Consider the following 18461-nt stretch of genomic DNA (forward strand, 5'->3'; position numbering starts at 1 on the left):
ATTCTGCAAGGAATTTCTTTTAAAAAAAGCAAAAACATTCTAAAATGCTCTTTACCTAGCCATGTACTAAAATAACATCTCTATGAAAAATACCATTCTGGTTTCCATTGTTATTAGGAGAAACTTAGAAAAAGCTGCACAGACAAATGCTGAAAGTTTTTGCATTAGAGGGAATAAAACATTGCATTTTTTCTTGCCAGTTACCTTTCCCTTGCTAAGAACATAGATAATTTTTCTTACATATACACCCAAAATGCCTTTTGATTTTTTTTTTCCTGATCTTGCTAGTTAATGGACATTTTTAATGCAACACACACACAGAAGATACTCTTTAGAGCTATGCAACTAACATTTCCTACCAAGGTTGCCTCAAAGTGTTTTTCTACAGAAAAAGCTTAATTTTCATTAAAAAGCTATTCACTACATAAGTTTATTTGTTTTCATAAGCCAAATGAGGCATAAACTTTTCAACCAATTACACAGGGTAAATACAGTACAAGAACATAAAATTGCAGTGGAAAAGTCATCTTCAATAGAAATGTTTTCCCTCCAACAATTTCAAAGTAGTCAAGAGGCAAGAACATACTTCAAGAGGTTTGCTATCAATAGAGGGTACTAAAATAAACCTGCAGACCTTCAAAAAGGCTCCATGTGGTCACTTCATGAGAGGATTTTCTATCACTATGGGAGTGGGAAACATCGAAGGATTTCACAGTAAAGAGCTGTGGGTTTTGCTTGGGGGTTGTAAAAAAAAAAAAAACAAAAAAAAAACAAAACAAAACCCAAAAAACAAACCCAAACCACTAACTGGGGGAAGGGGAAGGCAGAAACCCAAGCCAAATCAAGACATAGGTTTCCTCTCACAGGGGCCAATATTCTGCCATCCACAGGATGCAGCTTAACTTCTGCCCTTAAGTAAATGTCATTCTGCACAAAAGCAAGTCCAGGATCTATATACAGACAAAATGGATCTAACTGTAAGCCAAATTTTAAGGGAAATAAAAAGAGCATCACAGGCGGAAAACTGAAGAGTTCTAAGAGCAGCACTAGACAAACAAAAATGTATTTTAAATGCCCATCTTTTAAAACTTACTCTTCCAAAGTTTGAACATTCTCTTTTTAGTCATCATGACAAACCAAAAAATGGTACTTTGAGACATATTGTAAGGCTTTCTTAGCAGCTGGCTTAAACCTGCAGCATATTCAGCTGTTCTATCGATAACAATAAAAGAGCAAAAGCATCAAGTTAAGTTACAGAGGTGAAAAGCATTTCTCTCAAATGAAACAGGGAGAAATGGACAAGGGTCCCAACTCTCACCTGGACATCAAAAGACTATTTACTGCTACATTTCAATGACCATCCTGCAGCCAGAAGAGAACAAAGGGCCTCCAATTTTAAAGGTTTGATTATTTTTTTTTTCCCAGCAGTACCAACACTATTGATAGTTGTCTGGATCTTAACAGCAGACCCACAGGAAAACAAAACTTGAGCAACAAGTTCATTTCAGCCCAGTTCCAAATCAGCAACAGCTCTCAACGCCAATACCAACTGCTCATCCTCACAAAAGGTCACCTTGTGCTACCTGGCACATTCAAATGAATTCAGTAAATAGTTCATATGGTGGTGGCAAAAACTGGACAAGACAGACTTGTCTCTGCTTTGTATAATCAAGACTATTCTTCACACTACATATAGACTTCTTCCGGATTATTTTAAAATAGCATCTACAATATTATCTTTTGTACACAGCTATAAAGCTAAATTTCAAATGGAGGAACACCTACTCAGACGATCTTACCACCACTCTCCTGAGATATTTCATACCAACTCCTCTTAAACACAAGTAGATTTTGAATTAAGAGCCGCCTTCTTTCACCACATTCCTAAAGCCTCGCTACTGGCAAGAACAAAGAATAGTAAAATTATGAGCTATCAGAGAAGTTAAATTTGCTTATACACTTCTGCATTGGAAAAATAAATGTCTTTTTTCTTCCATTAAGACCCAACATTAACAATTACTTCACTTTAGCACCTGGTCATTGCTCAATTTTCTTCAAATACTTGTATTTGCAATCAATTAATGACATGCTACTTTTACACTAGTATTTTCACCTGAAAACACGAAAGAACTGTTAACCTAGATAAATCAGCTATTACAAGTATGTAAGTATACCTAAACTAAGACACAAATCCTCAAGTCTCCAAAATTTATGGGGCTGTGAAAGAGGGTCTAGGTACTGCAGCGATAAACGAGAAGCAACCTTTACAAGCAATATGAGAATATGTAGCGATAGTGTGAGAATATAACCATCAGCTCCAAGAGCTTGAAAGTGTCTAAGAACAACAAAAACAGAGCAAAGAAGATACTTAGTACCACAGCATATATGTGACTGGGGTTTCATCTGCAATTTCCTCTTCAACACTACAGGAAGATTATTTTTTGATTATTTTTCTTCCTGGCAGTACCAACACTATTGATAGTTGTCTGGATCTTGACAGCAAACCCACAAGAAAACAAAACTTGCGCAACAAGTTCATTTCAGCCCAGTTCCAAATCAACAAAAAGATGATTACTGCACACTTTCCAAGGACCACAATACTCACAAAACCTAACATGTGCATTTAAAGAAAAAAATATTTGTGAGAACTTCTAATTACTGTAATATTACCTAAAACTGGTATCACCTCATTACAAAGAATAAACCAAGATCATGCTTATAGATTATCAAACCCTTTTAAGCTAGACAGCCCTTGTTTATCTAGGTTTATTCCAAGCTCTGCTCATCTCAAATTACATGTACGAGTTATCCCTTCAATCTGACTGAATGAAAAAATGCATGCACCTAACTTTTTAATGCAATTCCTAAAAAAGTCAAAGGACCAATAAGAAAACATAAAACCTCTGTAACTAACTGAAAGACTGCTGATAGCTGTTGATAGCTCAATGTAACATAAAAAATACAGATCAACTCCACTGTCATCTCAATTCATAGTTTCCATATGTTCAAATTTGCACATTTAAGAGACACATTCTAAAATGAGGGGTTGTTCCCTTCCAATGGCAAAGAAGTGACCTCTGTGTAGCTGACTATACTCCTACAGAGCAGACTTCCACGACCACAGCTGACACACATGCAGTCATACTCATAGCAGAATCTTTTCTTCCTTTTTAAAGGGCTGACAGATAAGAAAAACCTCAAGGATTTCTTTTACCATTTTTGCATTGGGAAAAACGCACACCAATCTTCCTTCCAAATCTGACTGGGTAAGAAGCATGTAAAATGGTAAAAAGAAAAAAACACAGTAACAATAATGATTGCTTAAAAGAACAGTAACAGTTCCCCAAGGAATTTAGCATATCAAAATAACAAACTTGCACCTATTCTGCCTGAAAATTAACAGGTCAGCTGTTACTGGCTGTTAAATCACTCGGGCAGGTTACTGCCAAGAAACTCCTCCATGAGCAGACAGGCAAGCATTCTTACAGGCTTTTTTCCTCCCCTTTTCCCTTACCAGTCCCTGCCACTCAAACTGTTTCATTCCACCCAAAAGCTGGGATAGCTAGCCTGACTTGTAATTTACTGTGTATTTCTCACTCTCATACAGACACTCAGTTCCCCTAAACTGTAGAAAGTAATGATGAAGGAAGCAAGATGAAGTAACTGATTCATGTAAGAATGATCTCTGCACATTGTTCTTTCTCACTGCTGCCTTTATACTGCCAAAGCTGATGCAAAAAGCCCATCTGACTTACCACAGGAGCTCACAGGAACACAAATGAGGCCCTGATAAAGGTTCTCTTTAACAAGGAGCTTGGTTTGTTACAAAATTCCTTATCATCAGTACACTGAAATCACAGCTAAAATAAAGGATGACATTAAACACACTGACTGGACTTAACATCAAAAATAAGGAAAAAAAATGTTTTATTTGTGCATATATTAAGGTGGAAACAGGTCTGTTGAATAAGACCAAGAGCAAAGCGTAGGCCCTCCAGAAACAGGTAGCGTTGTAAAACCATTAAAACCCAGGAATTCACAAACCTTTCTATGGGGAACAGAACCAGTCTTCTCAGTCAAGTCCACGCATTGGCAACGGGTCTTCTCTTGCCTAGCAGCAGGCTAATAAGCAACTCCCTGCCTACATGGGCTGACTACCATACTAAACGAGTACAGTCTACCACTAACTGCGCTACTTTGTCTATAATGGAAAGGATTATAAAAAGGAGTCCTGAGATTTTTTCAGGTAAGGCTGCAAATGCTACTGGAATGTGTACATTACATATTCAGTAGCTACAGAATGTTCCCGGTGTTCACGCAAAGGTAGTTTAAGGTTCGAACTGTTCCTCTCTTGCTGTTCTGAAATCAAGCTCAGTCCTTTTGTTTCCTGAGACCCTGCGTTACAGGGCTGCTCAATGCAGGTCAAGGAGTGTTGTCTGACAGAACACAAGCAAGGGAAGTTGCAAAGTCTCTCCACAAAGATGTACAATGCTTGGCATGCCCAGGTCTCATGATACTAACCTAAATACAGACATTATGGCTGTATGATGCTCTTTGTTTTCCCATCACAATGTCAGATATCCGCCACACTCAAAAAAATACCAATTAGAGGACATATTAAGAACTCCCTGAGATTTCACCTGAGCATAATACATATTATATGGAATAAGGGGCAGAGATCGTACTGGGTTCGGTTGGGACACAGTTAATTTTCTTCACAGAAGTCCCGATGGTGCTGTGTTTTACACTGGTGACCAAAGCAGAGCTGAAACATCTTAGCTATTGCTGAAGAGTACTTACACAGCATGAAGGCCTCTGCCACCCCAGCAAAGAGGTGCACAAGAGGTTGAGAAAGGACACAGCTGGGACAGCTGACCTGAAATACCAAAGAGATTCCATACTATATAACGTCATGCTCAGCAATAAGACTGGGAGGCAGTTTTTTTCCCAAAGTATTTGTTGCTCAGAGACTAGCTGGACATCAGTCTGCTGGTGGTGCTTTCGTACCACTTGATTTTTGGTTGTTTTTCCCTTCACTTATTGAACTGTCTTTACCTCAACCCACAAGTCTGTGTCTTTCCTTGCTTTTGCTCTTCTCATCCTCTCCGCCATCCGACCGCGGGAGCGTGACAGAATGCATGGGGGCTTACCTGCCAGCAGGGGACAACCCCCCCACCATCTTAAACATTAATTCTGACATAGCTCAGTGACATAGCTTCCAAAATATGTATGATAGAAATTAAATTGTGCTTACTTAGAATTTGGCAGCATGCACTTTGACACTGTGCAAAAAGTTTTTTCACTTAATTATTTCTGATTGGAATAAACAGAAGTCATCTTTCTGAAAACCAAGTACTGATGTTAGCTGAAGGCAAAATTCAGCAAGTTCACTGGGCAGACTACTCCCACTACTCGGAGGAAAATCCAGCTATGCGAGGCAAACTGAGTGTGTGCATACTGTGAGCTTGTTTCCATGGAGAAACTATCACAAAAGAAGAAAAAAGTACAAAGTTAAAGCAGCATCTATTTCTCCTTGCAGAACACTCACATGTGGAACTAGTGAGTGCCTTTAGTTTAGCTGAAGTCACTTTCAAAGTCAGAGTACACAGGTTCACACAGGGAGTACACTACTGTCATTTGAAGCAACTTCTCCATGTCTTATTTTAGTGGAAATTTATTAGCATAATTTTTTCCTACCCATTACATCCTGGAAATAGATTACTAGAATTCTGAAATAACCTGTGTTTGAATTTTCTTCAAAACCTACCACAAAAACCCTCAGGAAATAAACAGCAAGCTCTGAACATGAAGATTTATATTCTCCTCAAATACATAGACATTTCATTCTAGCAAGGGACAACAGTACCTCTTCTGCAAAAACGAGAGTCTAATACAGGCTGAAGTGCACATTTCTGATTGTCAGGATAGATAATATCCAAGTAACACAATAAAGCTGACTCACAGAGGCTGGACAGTGCTTCACAACGTGAGACTTGGCAAGCAGGGAGGAAGGATGCCTCAAACATCATTATTTTCTATCTCCCAAATAATCACGCTACTTCACCAAACTTATGCCAGTACTTGCCAGGATCCAAAGGTGTGAAGATTAACTTTACTCAGTTAAGTTCAGGGACTTCCCTGAAAATCCATCATTTTCCAGAATTACAAAGCACAGCAGAACAAAGTACACTGCCCGCTCTCAAGATCCAGGATCACTGCGCTACTGCACCTTCCTGACATCAAAACAGCACAAATTAGTATTTGATCTGTACATATTCCCAAACCCATTACCTTTAGCAGCATGTTTAAACAAAAGAACCCTGCCAAGATATTCATAACTAGATTTTGTCTCCTGAAAGTCAATTCTGCCTTTCACTATATTCAATAGCTGTATTTATTAACTTTTCCTTTTTTCCTTCAGCAAAAAGAAAACAATGAATGTTAGAATATCGTGCTTGGGACCTGATGGAAGAGCGCCTGAAATAGCAAAACCAAATAACTTTAGAGCTGACTGTACCATGTTCCCTGGTGTATCAAGAAAAAGCTATAATTAAACTGAACTAATTAGATTTTTTTAATCTGTTAAGAAGGTAACATACTCAGTTCAAAATGAGAGACAAGAGACCTCTCTGGGTCTCATAACTTTAAAACAAGTTCCTATTCTACCAGTTAAGCATTCCAGGGAAGTATATCTACACAAAATGCAATGACAACATATCAAGCATGTTGCATCTAGTCCATGATACTCCCTGAACCACCACTTGTGAAACTCCTCTCCCAAAAGCAACCTCTACGTATAGCTATGAACAACGTTTTAAATTGTGAACAGGCCATGCTTATTCAGATTTCTATATGAAAAGACACACGGTTACCCACTCATCTTAAACCAGTATTTTTTTCTTAAACTAAAAATAAGAACTAACTCTGATCCTCCGCATCAAAACTCTCTCTTCCAGGAAAGCAAGATTCTATGAATTTTCATGCTGATTAATTTGCAACCAGATATGGTAAATCAATAATTTTATTTAATAGTAAGGGAGAAAGATCTGCTTTATAAGGCACTTTCCATTGCACAGCAAGCTTATCTGATGGAGGAAACTGTTTTGGCCTGCAAGAGCCACAGGCTCTGTATCTTCTCACATCAATATCTAGCTCTTACCTCTCCCGTCCAAAAGGCAAAACTCAAGAATATGCACAGGGCAAAGAGCTCTGCTGGGGTTTACAGCCCATTTAATATCTTGCAAGATGCTGTTTCTCCAATTAGGTAACACAAAAACAAGTCTGAAAAATGCTTAAAATATAGACTTCATATTTCTTATGTAAACAGTACTGAAAGAATGGTTATACAGGGGCCAATGGATGACTGGCACACATGTCATAATGCTTACTAAAAACTCTAAGTATAAATGCTATTATTGCCGACGGAGAACAGGAAATACCGTGCTTCACGAATGCACTGCACATTTCCATACAGTATCCCACGCCTTTTTCCTAATGGGCATTGTAAATTTTAAGAGAAGCACTTCTAATCTAGACCACGCGTTTAACGTAGACAGAGAATTAGAAGAGTCATAATTTATAAGTTTACCACTATCTGCCTCCATTTGAAAGACTTCTGAGTTGCAGAAAGATAAAAGATTCTGTAACTGAAAGTTTTTAGAACTTCATACCAGCACATTAGGGAGGTTTTTCTCTGCCACCCACCACCCCTTAAACTTGTTTCCTCTTTTAGCTTCACTTTGAAATAGTAACAACAGTCTTTTGGTCAAAGTGTGAAGTTTAAGAGACAACCTAAATCTGAAGGCCTACACATAACACAGCTGTTAGCTGTCTGATGTTGGGAGCTATAAGCATAAGCCACAAACGTTATGTCCGCCTGTTTCAGAGCTGCCAGTAAGAAAAAACAAGAACAAGGCCATTCAGATAGTCTTTGCTGATAGTTGATCAGCTGTTGGCCACCAATTAAAGCCTTTTCTTCCACACAATTCATCCTGAACACAACCCCCTCCTACCCCAGAAATGCAGGAACTTTTAAACAGTTTTAGGGCTCTACATTTCACTCCCACCGTATTTCTTAACAGAGGATGAGATTTTTCTGAAGACTTAGCTGCAATCAATGCCCAAGAGTAAACTATTCAGTTAGACTTGTACATGGTAAGTTGAAAACAGTAATGAGTTGACTTACAAGTGGAGGTAATTTTAAAAAAACAAAACCTGAAGAGATTATAAATATCTTTTCCTCCTGCTCCATACAGAACACAGTAAATATTTTTATTTCACTTGCAGGCTGCCCTGAACCCAGAACAACTTACTGATAGGAAACAAACAAAATCCCCAACTATATTAACTGTAGTTTACGCAGAGATAAAATGCCTTTTTATCTTTAAATTAAGAGCACTCTGAATTAAAAGATTTAGATCTAACCTGCCCAAACCAAAGTCCCCACATTTAGGGTCTAAATTTCATTCCTCAGCTTCCTCTCGTGCACATCAACATTGCTCAACTTCAACAATGAAACATCACTAGTTATTTCATTTCCTAATTTTCCTACTTCTGCATAATATAATATACAAGTAACTGAATATATTTTAAAATAAAAGATTTCTCTTCCTCTTGCCTTTGTCAAAATGCATCTCCCCTCCAAGCCATATAGGTTTGAGCCAAACACAAGAGATACTTGGCACAGTTCTTTAAATCCTGCACTTGCAAAAAGAACGAGTGCTCCTGAAATGAAGTACGAGTAAGAAGATGAATTTGAAGGCACATTTAAGATGCAAGAAAAAACAGTACAAACAGATTTTAAATGCATCTGAGCTCCATTCCCTGCACCAGTGTATTTATTAGTAACTCCACATCTGTACAAATTAATTCACCTGTGATTTCCAGATTTAACACAGATGTTAATTCTGAAAATAAGTTTTTCATTTTTAGTAGGCATAATAGAAAGGAAACAGCAAGACCACATCTCATTCTCTGAGCACTGCAGTGATCTGCTGACTTGTGAAAAAAACTCCCCTATGAAAAATCCCCAAGGGCTTCTTCCCAAGCACCACACTGAGAGCAGATGGCCACCATAGTCTGCAACTGCCAGTCTGACCTAGCAAGCCCACACCACAATTACACCCTTTTCTTTTCATGGATGTGGGGAGGGAGCAGCTTGGGACATGCAGACAACTAGGTATCATAGGCAACAGCACTCTCTGCTAAAAATGTACGTATACATTCAATTTCCAACCTGTCATATGCTCCTTCCATTAACTTCCATTTTACATTTAGGTTTCCCTCATGTTTTCTTTAACATTCTCTTTTCTGCTACTGACAGTTTTTCAAACAAGATGGCAGGAAGTCAGTAACATTAAGGATACAGTAGAACTGACCATTGTCAAGCATTGCCAGTCACAAACTTCATTAACTCTGTTGTTGCAACTTTTCCCCCCTTTATTTTACTTTAAGCCCCAAAAGCAGCTTAGTAGTTAACCGGTAATAAACGCCTACCAAAACTGTGATTGTATCAGTGTGCCATCCCTCCCTCCTGCCCCCAAGAACAGTTGTTCTGTTCTCCTCTTAGCCAGGAGGACATCTGACGAGAAGGTGCCGTTTCATTTCCTCTCCTTCGCCCCTTCAAATGGGGAAGCCCTCAAAGGGAGGGGAGGGGAAAGCACGTTTTTAATTCAAATACTGCATCTTAAAATACTATCATGCAACACTTGGGTGAGTCTGATTGTAAAAATACATATATACACACACACACACCCCCCCCCATAAGAGGTCTATTCTCCCCACATCTTCTAAAAAAAAAAATAAAGGCAGTAAGGCTTCTGCATTAATAACTATTTAGTGTTTCAATTTTACATCCAAGAATTTGAGTAAAACCTTTATTTTGCCAAAGCAAATGAGTGTTTAGAAATTAAAGTAAGGATGAAGAAAGCTATAAGGACTCCCCTATGGAGTTCCTTTCCAACAGGCAGATGCAACAGGAAGAAATGGAAAGGATTCTGAGGCATTCGGACCTCTCCTCAGGAATGCCCAGCCCCCCTATACAGACTTCCATCTCTCACACTGGTTCAGCATTCCTTACTTCATTTCTACTAATTCCTCCTGTTCTTCCACATTTCAGCTACTGCTTTTGAAAATTTTACCAGGCATAGAAAGGCACTGGAGAAAATTATATCACAGTTCCGCTGTTGTTACCTTCGTCTTGAAAATCTTACGGGGAAATAAGGCTGTGCAAGAAGAAAACATCAAGCCTTACTACTGCCTAGTCTCTCTCTCATTCAGGATTATTGCCAGTGACACATGCCATAAGGAGGATGCCAGTGTTATGTAGATGCTGCTACTTTAGAGGCTGAACCCCTCCCTGATAAAAATCAACTTTGAGTAGTCATCATTTAGTCCAAAGTAAGTTTTAACTATCTGTAGATACTGTTGATTCTCCTTAAAGATCTTTGACTATGTGTCAAATATAAAGCAATAAAATGTACATATATATCCCATCAGAACAAAGAAATGAGAAGAAAACATGCCCCATTTTCCCCTCAGCCCAAAGAGCAAGCTTTCTTTGCTGACACACACAATAAACACCAGAAAGCATTGCCCTTTCACCAACTCCCTCAAAAGTTTTTCTGCTTCTACCACTTGTTAATCAAGTGCTGTAGTATGGGATATCCCTTCTCTGTATAAATCTGGCACTTGCAACCGCAGTTATCAGAAGATCTAATTAAGTACCGGCTTTGTGGTAGAGATTCAAGTTAATGCACACAACTCATGCAGAAGGAAATTAATTAAACCTCACCAAAACAATTACTTGATCCAGCCAGGAAAACAAAGAACTGCATGCGCCCAACAGTTTTGTAGAAGTACCATTATTTTGGGAAACATACCTTTAAAACATTTTGGATTGTTTCTCCCTCAGAAACATCCAACATTTGAGAGTGTCAACTCACCTTCCACACTATCAGAACAGGAGGTACCAATCCCAGTGTCCCCGCTGTCGGAAGCTATACTGTGTCTTCTGACAGGATTGCTTTGACTGCTTGATGAAATGGTTGTGGACTGCCACAGGGATTCAGTACCAGGTAACCATCCCACTGAGGAATAATCTGAGCCTATAAAGAAGGAAGCCAGAAGTCTGTCATTACAGATACAGTACAGAAGTCAACAACAAAATACCGGTCAAGATGAAAACTGAATCCTATGTTTCATAGTTCAGGTTTGAGCCAGACTCTGCCATTTGGGTTTATTGGGTTTGGGGGGGGGTTGGTTTGATTTTTTTTTTTTTCTTCTTTTTTTTTGGGGGGGGGGGGGGGGGTAATGAAAATCCTTGTCCTAGGTGGAAGCTTCCCAAGAAGTTCCAGTAAATATATTTTCACTATTTAAAAAAATGACCTAACATACATACAAGAACTAACATACAGTTAGTTCTTGCACTAACTGTAACAGGACCTTTATCATACGATTCTTATCTTAGAACTGTTTCTCAACTCAGAGCAGAATTTTGCACTACAAGTTTTTAAACATAATGAGACAGATTAACAAATTTTAGGACAGAAAACACGTGAAGGTTTGGCCAGTGAAACACAGTCATTTCCAACTGTGCATGAACCACATGACCAAGGTGATAACAATTCCATTGTAGCTTTATTTTAACCCTGTATCTAAAGTAATACATTATGGTTCACTGTTATCAGTAGTTTTCAGTTATCAAAAGATAGACTACCAGCTTAAGCCGGTACACAGTAACTGCACACAAGCTGTCTTTGAGACATCTATCCATCTAGTGCTTTGTTTAATTTTGGTTATTTTTATTTAAGTAATCACTAAAATATTAAATTTTAAAGCACAATTCAGAGCAACAAATAGCTCCTCTGTTCAAGGAATTTTTGAGAACGCGTGGCCTACTTCATAGTCAGTCTCAAGGGAAAATACACCGGAGTACAACCCCATAGGACCATCACCATTCCCAAGAGCCAACATCTAAATCTGAGCATTGTTTACATGCACAATACTGATCATCATGTTTGCACTCCAAACCAGCAGAGCTACATAAAGAACCTTGGAAAAAGCACGGCCTGCTCTTGATTTATATATATAATCACATACATACAACCCCCCTCTAGCAGTCAGCTTTGCATAACACTTTCAGAAGGAAATGACTCATGAAGAACTATCAGTTCACATACAATGTCTCTTATGCTACATGTGGTTATTTTTAGGTCATTTAAACATTTTCAGCAGTGCCCATTCAAAGTTGTAACAGCAATTTGCCTCTGCAATGACATCTGCAGATCACTGCTATTTCCAGCTGTACTGTTCCCCAGTAAATTCAATAGTTCAGAAAGGATGTAAAAATGAATACATATGTGTGTATATATATAACCCCACACACATATATCTACATGGTCCCCAAATCGCTAGACCTAATAGCCAGAGTAGTTACAGCTGCTTGCCACTTGTAAATTGAGGAGATAGTACATGCTTCTTTACTGTATGCACTATTTAACTGTAACTTGACATCTAAGACAGTCCACCTCCTCTAAGGTTTTTGGAGGTCTTAGATATGCCTGTCCATCTCATTTGTCTTAACTTCATTCTCCTTTGAGGTTACTGCCTCTTCTTCCCTTTAACACATTTTCCTATCTTTTCTCAATCTTCAGGAACACTCGATTCTCCTTCCTCTTCATTCTGCTTTAGCCATACATTGTGCAATGTATTTCCTTCTCTTCCTTAAACTTTTTGCTTTTCCTCCCAAAAAGTCTCTTAACTATTCCATTGAGCAGCTTAAAGTCCAAGGGTAAGGCAGCAGAAGAGAAGACCAGAGGAGCCAGACAAATGCAACTGCTCATAGCTCATCCATCACACCCTGTAAGGTGGTCCCTGCCAAGATCCTAAGCAAATACCACTCCAGGTGTCATTCTCCATACCATCCTTCATCACCATCTAACATACTGTGATGTGATAGTTTTGCATACAGCTAGTGGGAAATGGACATTTCTTCCTCTCCCACCATCCAGCACATTTTTCACTAAGCACTCTGGCTGCTTTGGGAAAAATAATTTTTCCATCCCTCCTCCTAAATAGGTCTACTTCCCACAAGAGCTCCACTTCATACTTCTAAAGCTGCATCTAGCTATTCCAGCAAGAGTAAAAGTTGACTTATGGGAGCCCACGCTAATTAAGTCAGAGACAGTTCTGATTCAGGAGACATTTAAAATACATTTACAGGAAGAGAAATTTAGTCTCATTTACCCTTTATTATGCTGTTCTCCACAATACAACTCTTTGGTGACATTTTAGCATTTATGGCATTAAAAAAATATTAAAAGAAATGCAGCAGATAATGCTACCGCTACTACACATTAAATCAACACAGCATTAAGCATCAAACTCTTTAGATCTCTTTGTTAGACAGATGTTCAGTATGTGAACCTATAACCATCCATACAAAGCCCCCTAAAAGGGAGATATACTTGACATTTTGGTGGAACTTTGAGGAAAAATACCACAGAATGAGAGTAACTTAGATAGGAAAGGATGTTTGGAGGTCATCTACACTAACCCTCAGCTGAAAGCAAAGCTAATTAGATCAGACTGCTCAGAGCCCCATCCAGCTGATCCTTGAACAGCTCCAGGGACACAGATTCCACCATCTCTCTGGGCAGCCTGTTCCAACATTTAACTTTCCTCCCTGCAAAGAGGATTCTCCTAATATCTCACCAGAGTCTCTCATGTTCCAAACATGTTGTTGCAATATATCCCAAAAGATGCAACAATACAGTGCAACCAGACTCAGCAAAAAGGGTTAGCATACTAGAAAGAGCAGACAGTCATGCCCATCGGGATCTCTATGGATACTGTAAGTTGAGTAAGTAAAAAGCATCACAAAACACCCTACTATAATCTATTCTCTATTTTACACCTACACGCAGATGGCTTGGGAACACACACCAAGCGTCAAGTGTCGTGCTGAGGCACAGGTCCAGGGGGACTTGCTGGCAGAACACAGAATTAATTTAACATTTTCTGGAACACCTTTGCATCCAGGGGCAGTCGAGCATTTCTAAGTTAACTCATGAAGCCGATTCTTCAGCTGGTAGGCTTGAAGAGCTAAGTGCTGCAACACATCCACAGCTACACAGAGATCAGCATGAGGCCAACAAAAGTTCATTAGCTTTGACTCGGCACAGGCCTGCCAGATCCCATCTGTCTCTCCAGGGAAATACTCAAGTCTCTCTGCACCGTGCTCTGGGCCCCAGAAGGGTCTCTTTCCTCAGGCACTCCTCTCGCTTCCCCTTCTAATGCACAGCTGGCTGTGCACAGCAGGAGCACACCCACAGTGCTGTCACTGCCTTCCCTTACAGCCATCCTGTACGCAGGGGCACGGACAGGAGCTGGGAAGGGGTGCAATAGTCTCATTGTCTCGCTCACTGGGCTTCTACTGTTCAGGAGCTGCCTCTGCATTTAGAAGGCATACATCTGAAGAAAGAGAATTGGTTTAGAGTTTGAAGTTAAAAAGCGCACACTGTTTAACTATTCAGACACGCCAACAGAACACAGTTGCACGTGATCACTTGAAGGAACACTTTCTCTTTGCCTCCCACAAGAGTCCTGACATAAAACATGCTGTATCTTTTAAAAGATAGCTAGTAACATATTCCAGGAGTGTCATGGCACATCCACATACTTGTTTTACCTTGCTGGCTCAACAGTGATTCTGCACAGTAGAAGGCCATTACAAAAATAAGCTGTCTACATGCAAAAGCACTTTGAAAAAAGCTCGTTGAACCCACTCCCATAAATGGCCAAATAAAAGCAACAAGAGAATAGAAACAAACTCAATAATTAAGTCTCAACAGTAAGTCATGTGTACCAAATTCAAAGTGCCAGACAGCAGACCCCCTCCCCATCACTGAGGGAAGGCAATTACATAAGTTGCAATAAGGAAGCTTAACCCATAAAATAAGACCTTCTAGACCCCATTAGTCCAAATCACCACTTAAAAATTCATTTATTAGTTTCATCACCTTCCCAGTGCAGTCCTGAAAAAATCACCAATCACTATACACTTTGTTCTATGTTCCCCATCTCCTTCTCAACAGCTCTTCACGCAGCAAACAATCTACACTAAAAGAACCCAGCATAACAGGGGGAGACACACAGGAGTCCCCATACTGCTCAGCTAACACACCTGCTTTACCCTGCTGCTCTAATCTCAAATCTGCCCATCAACAGCTAGTGTCCATTTGCCCACCATACAAGGTAGGGCAAAAAAAAAAAGCAAGCAAAAACCTCTAATAGATATTTGTGCTGCTAAATTGTGTATTACCATCTGACTATGATCATTCCTTACTGGGTCAGGAAAAACCTACATTTTACAGCATTTAACAGAAGAGAAAGAAAGGTGTCATCCTACCTGGCTATAATTTCCAACACCAAACATAACAAATAAAATACATCTAAGATCCCAAACAAACCTCAGCAAAAGCCTTGTTTATGCAGTTGACTGCATCTTGAATTTGGCCAGTTAAATATACCAACATAGTATTGTGTCTCCAGCCTAAGCATTTAAAACAGATCAAGTAACAACCAAGTATATATAAAGTACAAGAAGTAGATTTATTATTAAAAGAGAACAGTTGTTGAAATTTCACTCCACAAAAACATGTTATCTTTTTCTGTGTATTACAGAATGCTGTCAGCTAACTGCTGGCAGGAAGGCACCTAGTTAATTCTGGATCATTACCACTAATTTCAGTGGCATGCACAGATCCCACATGATATACATACACAAAGTAATAACACCACCATCTTTATATTTGGTTCCTAAAATATCCCTGACATGCCTAAATGTAAAACATTATTTTAAGTGACAGCTTTGTTGCTGTTATTTTACCCAGACGCTGAATGGAAAGCAACAACAGAAGATGTAACCGGGTTTTCACAGCAGATATGTCCTAAATTAAGGATACCATTTTTTCTATTCCACACCATGACTTTGACATAGATTGTGACCAGAAGCAAACAACTCATGACAGCCAGTGTAGATCTCTGCAGTCAAAGGATTCTGAAGTGGGCACCTTACAATAGTATCAAAACTGACAGCTATGCAAAGCTCATTACAGCCTGGTCACATCCATGATGACTAGAAAGTAACACTTCACACCACAATGGTACTGAAGACTGCCTGAAGCTCCTCCAAGGAAAAAAGTCAGCCCAAATACACTGCCAAACTTACTTGGTTCACCCTCACCATCAACAACTTTACCCAAAACCCTACTAATTATGCTAGATCATACATATTTTGAAAGACAACCCTCCTTCAATCCAGCTCTCCCACACCTACTCATATAGTCCCCAACGTTGCAGAACTTATCCCAGTTGCAACTGCCCCCCCAACAAATCCTTCAAGGTTTCACAGCCTCTCTTTTGCACTCTCTCCCTGTCCCACAGGGCTAAGTAACCACATATCTCTTCAACAGGAAAAGTCTACAAACAAACCCACAAATGGTCACTCAGTGAACTGTTTGCTGTACTGTAGGAATAAACTTACTTCAGTTGGAAAACATTTATGTTTACTCATCATAGATGGATGACCATTACTGCTAAAAGATTAAAGAAAACCTCAGTTCGGTGTATGTTTCACATTCAGAAATTCTTTGCCAATCAATACCCTAATTTTTTCAACTGCTGGAAAGACAGCACAAATAGTGAGAAGCGGAAATAAAGGCAGGAGAACTTAAAATGAAAAAAACCCACCCAACTATCTAAAAGTAGGCAGATGTCATACTTCAATATAGATTAGGTAACACCTTTAATATTGGTGTTTGGGTGGTTCTTTTTTAAAAAAAGCTGACAGCTGATAGAATGTGCAACATTAGCCTCTTTCAATCAAAGATGAAACAAAAGATAAGCTGGACTCATCCAATCTGATATATTGACACAAAAAAATAACCAGGTATGTAAGTGTTCCCCGAGACGCAGGCAAAAAGAAAACCTATATGGCCAACTAAATACTCTTGAAAATAATGTTAAAAAAATGGCATCTCAACCCAGAGACAAATATTTGCTAGATGCACTTGATATCTATGATCCTTCTGCAAAACAAACTGCAGCATTTATTAATAAAAATGTCCAAAACAAGTTCCAGGTCTACAATCTTAACTTGTCTTCTGAGATGAGCAGTCCACTGCTGAGAGGGTTTCTAATGCTTTGTCCAGATTTCAGGACCCTTTTCACAAACACTCTGGAGGTGGTGGAACTCAAGGCTCTGCCAGCTGGCCATGACCTGAGGTCCTAGTCCATTCTCTCACAAGAATACAGCTGAGAGTAGGTGGATAATACGGCTTAATCTACGTGCAAAAAAAGGAGCAGGGTGAATTGGGATGAAATGACAGCCCTAACTAATGAATTTTTACATTTCAGTTTCTCAAAAGCAGTTTACAATGTCAGATAGCTAAAGTATGATTCAACCTGAGGACTCATATCCTTCATTAGTGGGCTCTCTTGAAAGAGCCTGCAAATATTTAACTAAGTTCTCCTAGTTTTTCACTTGGAAATGGATTAGAGCAGGGGTCCTCAAGCTTTTTAACCAGGGGGCCAGCGCGCGGATGCAGTGGCAGGCAGTCATCTGCGGCTGCTTGGTTTCCCCCCCAACCCCTGGGGGGGGGGGGGGGGGGGGGGTCTGTAAATACCAGGGGCCAGATTGAGGACCCTGGGGGGCCGTAGTTTGAGGACCCCTGCTTTAGAGCAATCCTAGGTAAGAAGATAAAAATGTACAGAGATAGAAGGAAGTGGGCAAAGAAAAAAAAGAAGTGCAAGAGTTTAAGCAGAAGACTATCTAGAGAGAGAGAGACCTTTTTAACAGCATTTTTACTTGTACAGCCTGGTAACATACTGCCTGGCATACGAAGGCCCATGCCTGTCCTCCGTGCAAAAGAATTCAAGAAAGACAGACAGACATACATCGTAAAATAGTAGAGGAGAAAAATGAAAGCAGAAGAGAGAAACACAAAGAAGAAAATTCTCAAAGTAAACATAAGCCTGACTGGCAGTATCAATTAGAAGAACCTGACTACAGTCATATTTAAAGGAATATAAACTTTCTTGAGAGCGAAATTTTAAGTAGACTGTGTCACCAAACCTCCGGCTTCTATTTCCTCTGGAATTCCTCAATAAAAGTTAAACCATTTTGGTGTGTCTGTCCCCACCCCACCCTCCAGAAGTGGCTTAATATACAATCTCTCACCATAGATAATTATAGCTATAAAATTGTTGTCTTTATACAAAAGAGTGTTTCAGTGTGAAGTGTCACAAATTAGGTTTTTTTTAATGACTTGACAAATGTGTATGGCACTGTACAACAAGTTATAAGTTTTCTCATGCAGGGCAATATGCAATCCGGAAGAAAGAATGAGAACTAGTGAAGAATAAATATGTCAGTTTGACAGACAAGCTTTAGAGAATCT

At 39.3% G+C, this 18461-nt stretch overlaps 1 protein-coding gene across 2 annotated transcripts in view; it reads right to left on the minus strand.

Annotated features, from left to right (window-relative positions):
* The window catches only part of CEP85L (centrosomal protein 85 like), a 120030-nt gene that overhangs the window by 91603 nt on the left and 9966 nt on the right, over positions 1–18461 (minus strand). For both annotated transcript variants that reach the window (XM_037391213.1, XM_037391214.1), the window contains exon 2: positions 10944–11105. In XM_037391213.1, coding sequence (XP_037247110.1) covers positions 10944–11105 — 162 coding nt within the window. The remainder of the gene's footprint in view (positions 1–10943; positions 11106–18461) is intronic.

Source organism: Falco rusticolus, chromosome 6, assembly GCF_015220075.1.
Source record: "Falco rusticolus isolate bFalRus1 chromosome 6, bFalRus1.pri, whole genome shotgun sequence".
Classification (NCBI taxonomy): Eukaryota; Metazoa; Chordata; class Aves; order Falconiformes; family Falconidae; genus Falco; species Falco rusticolus.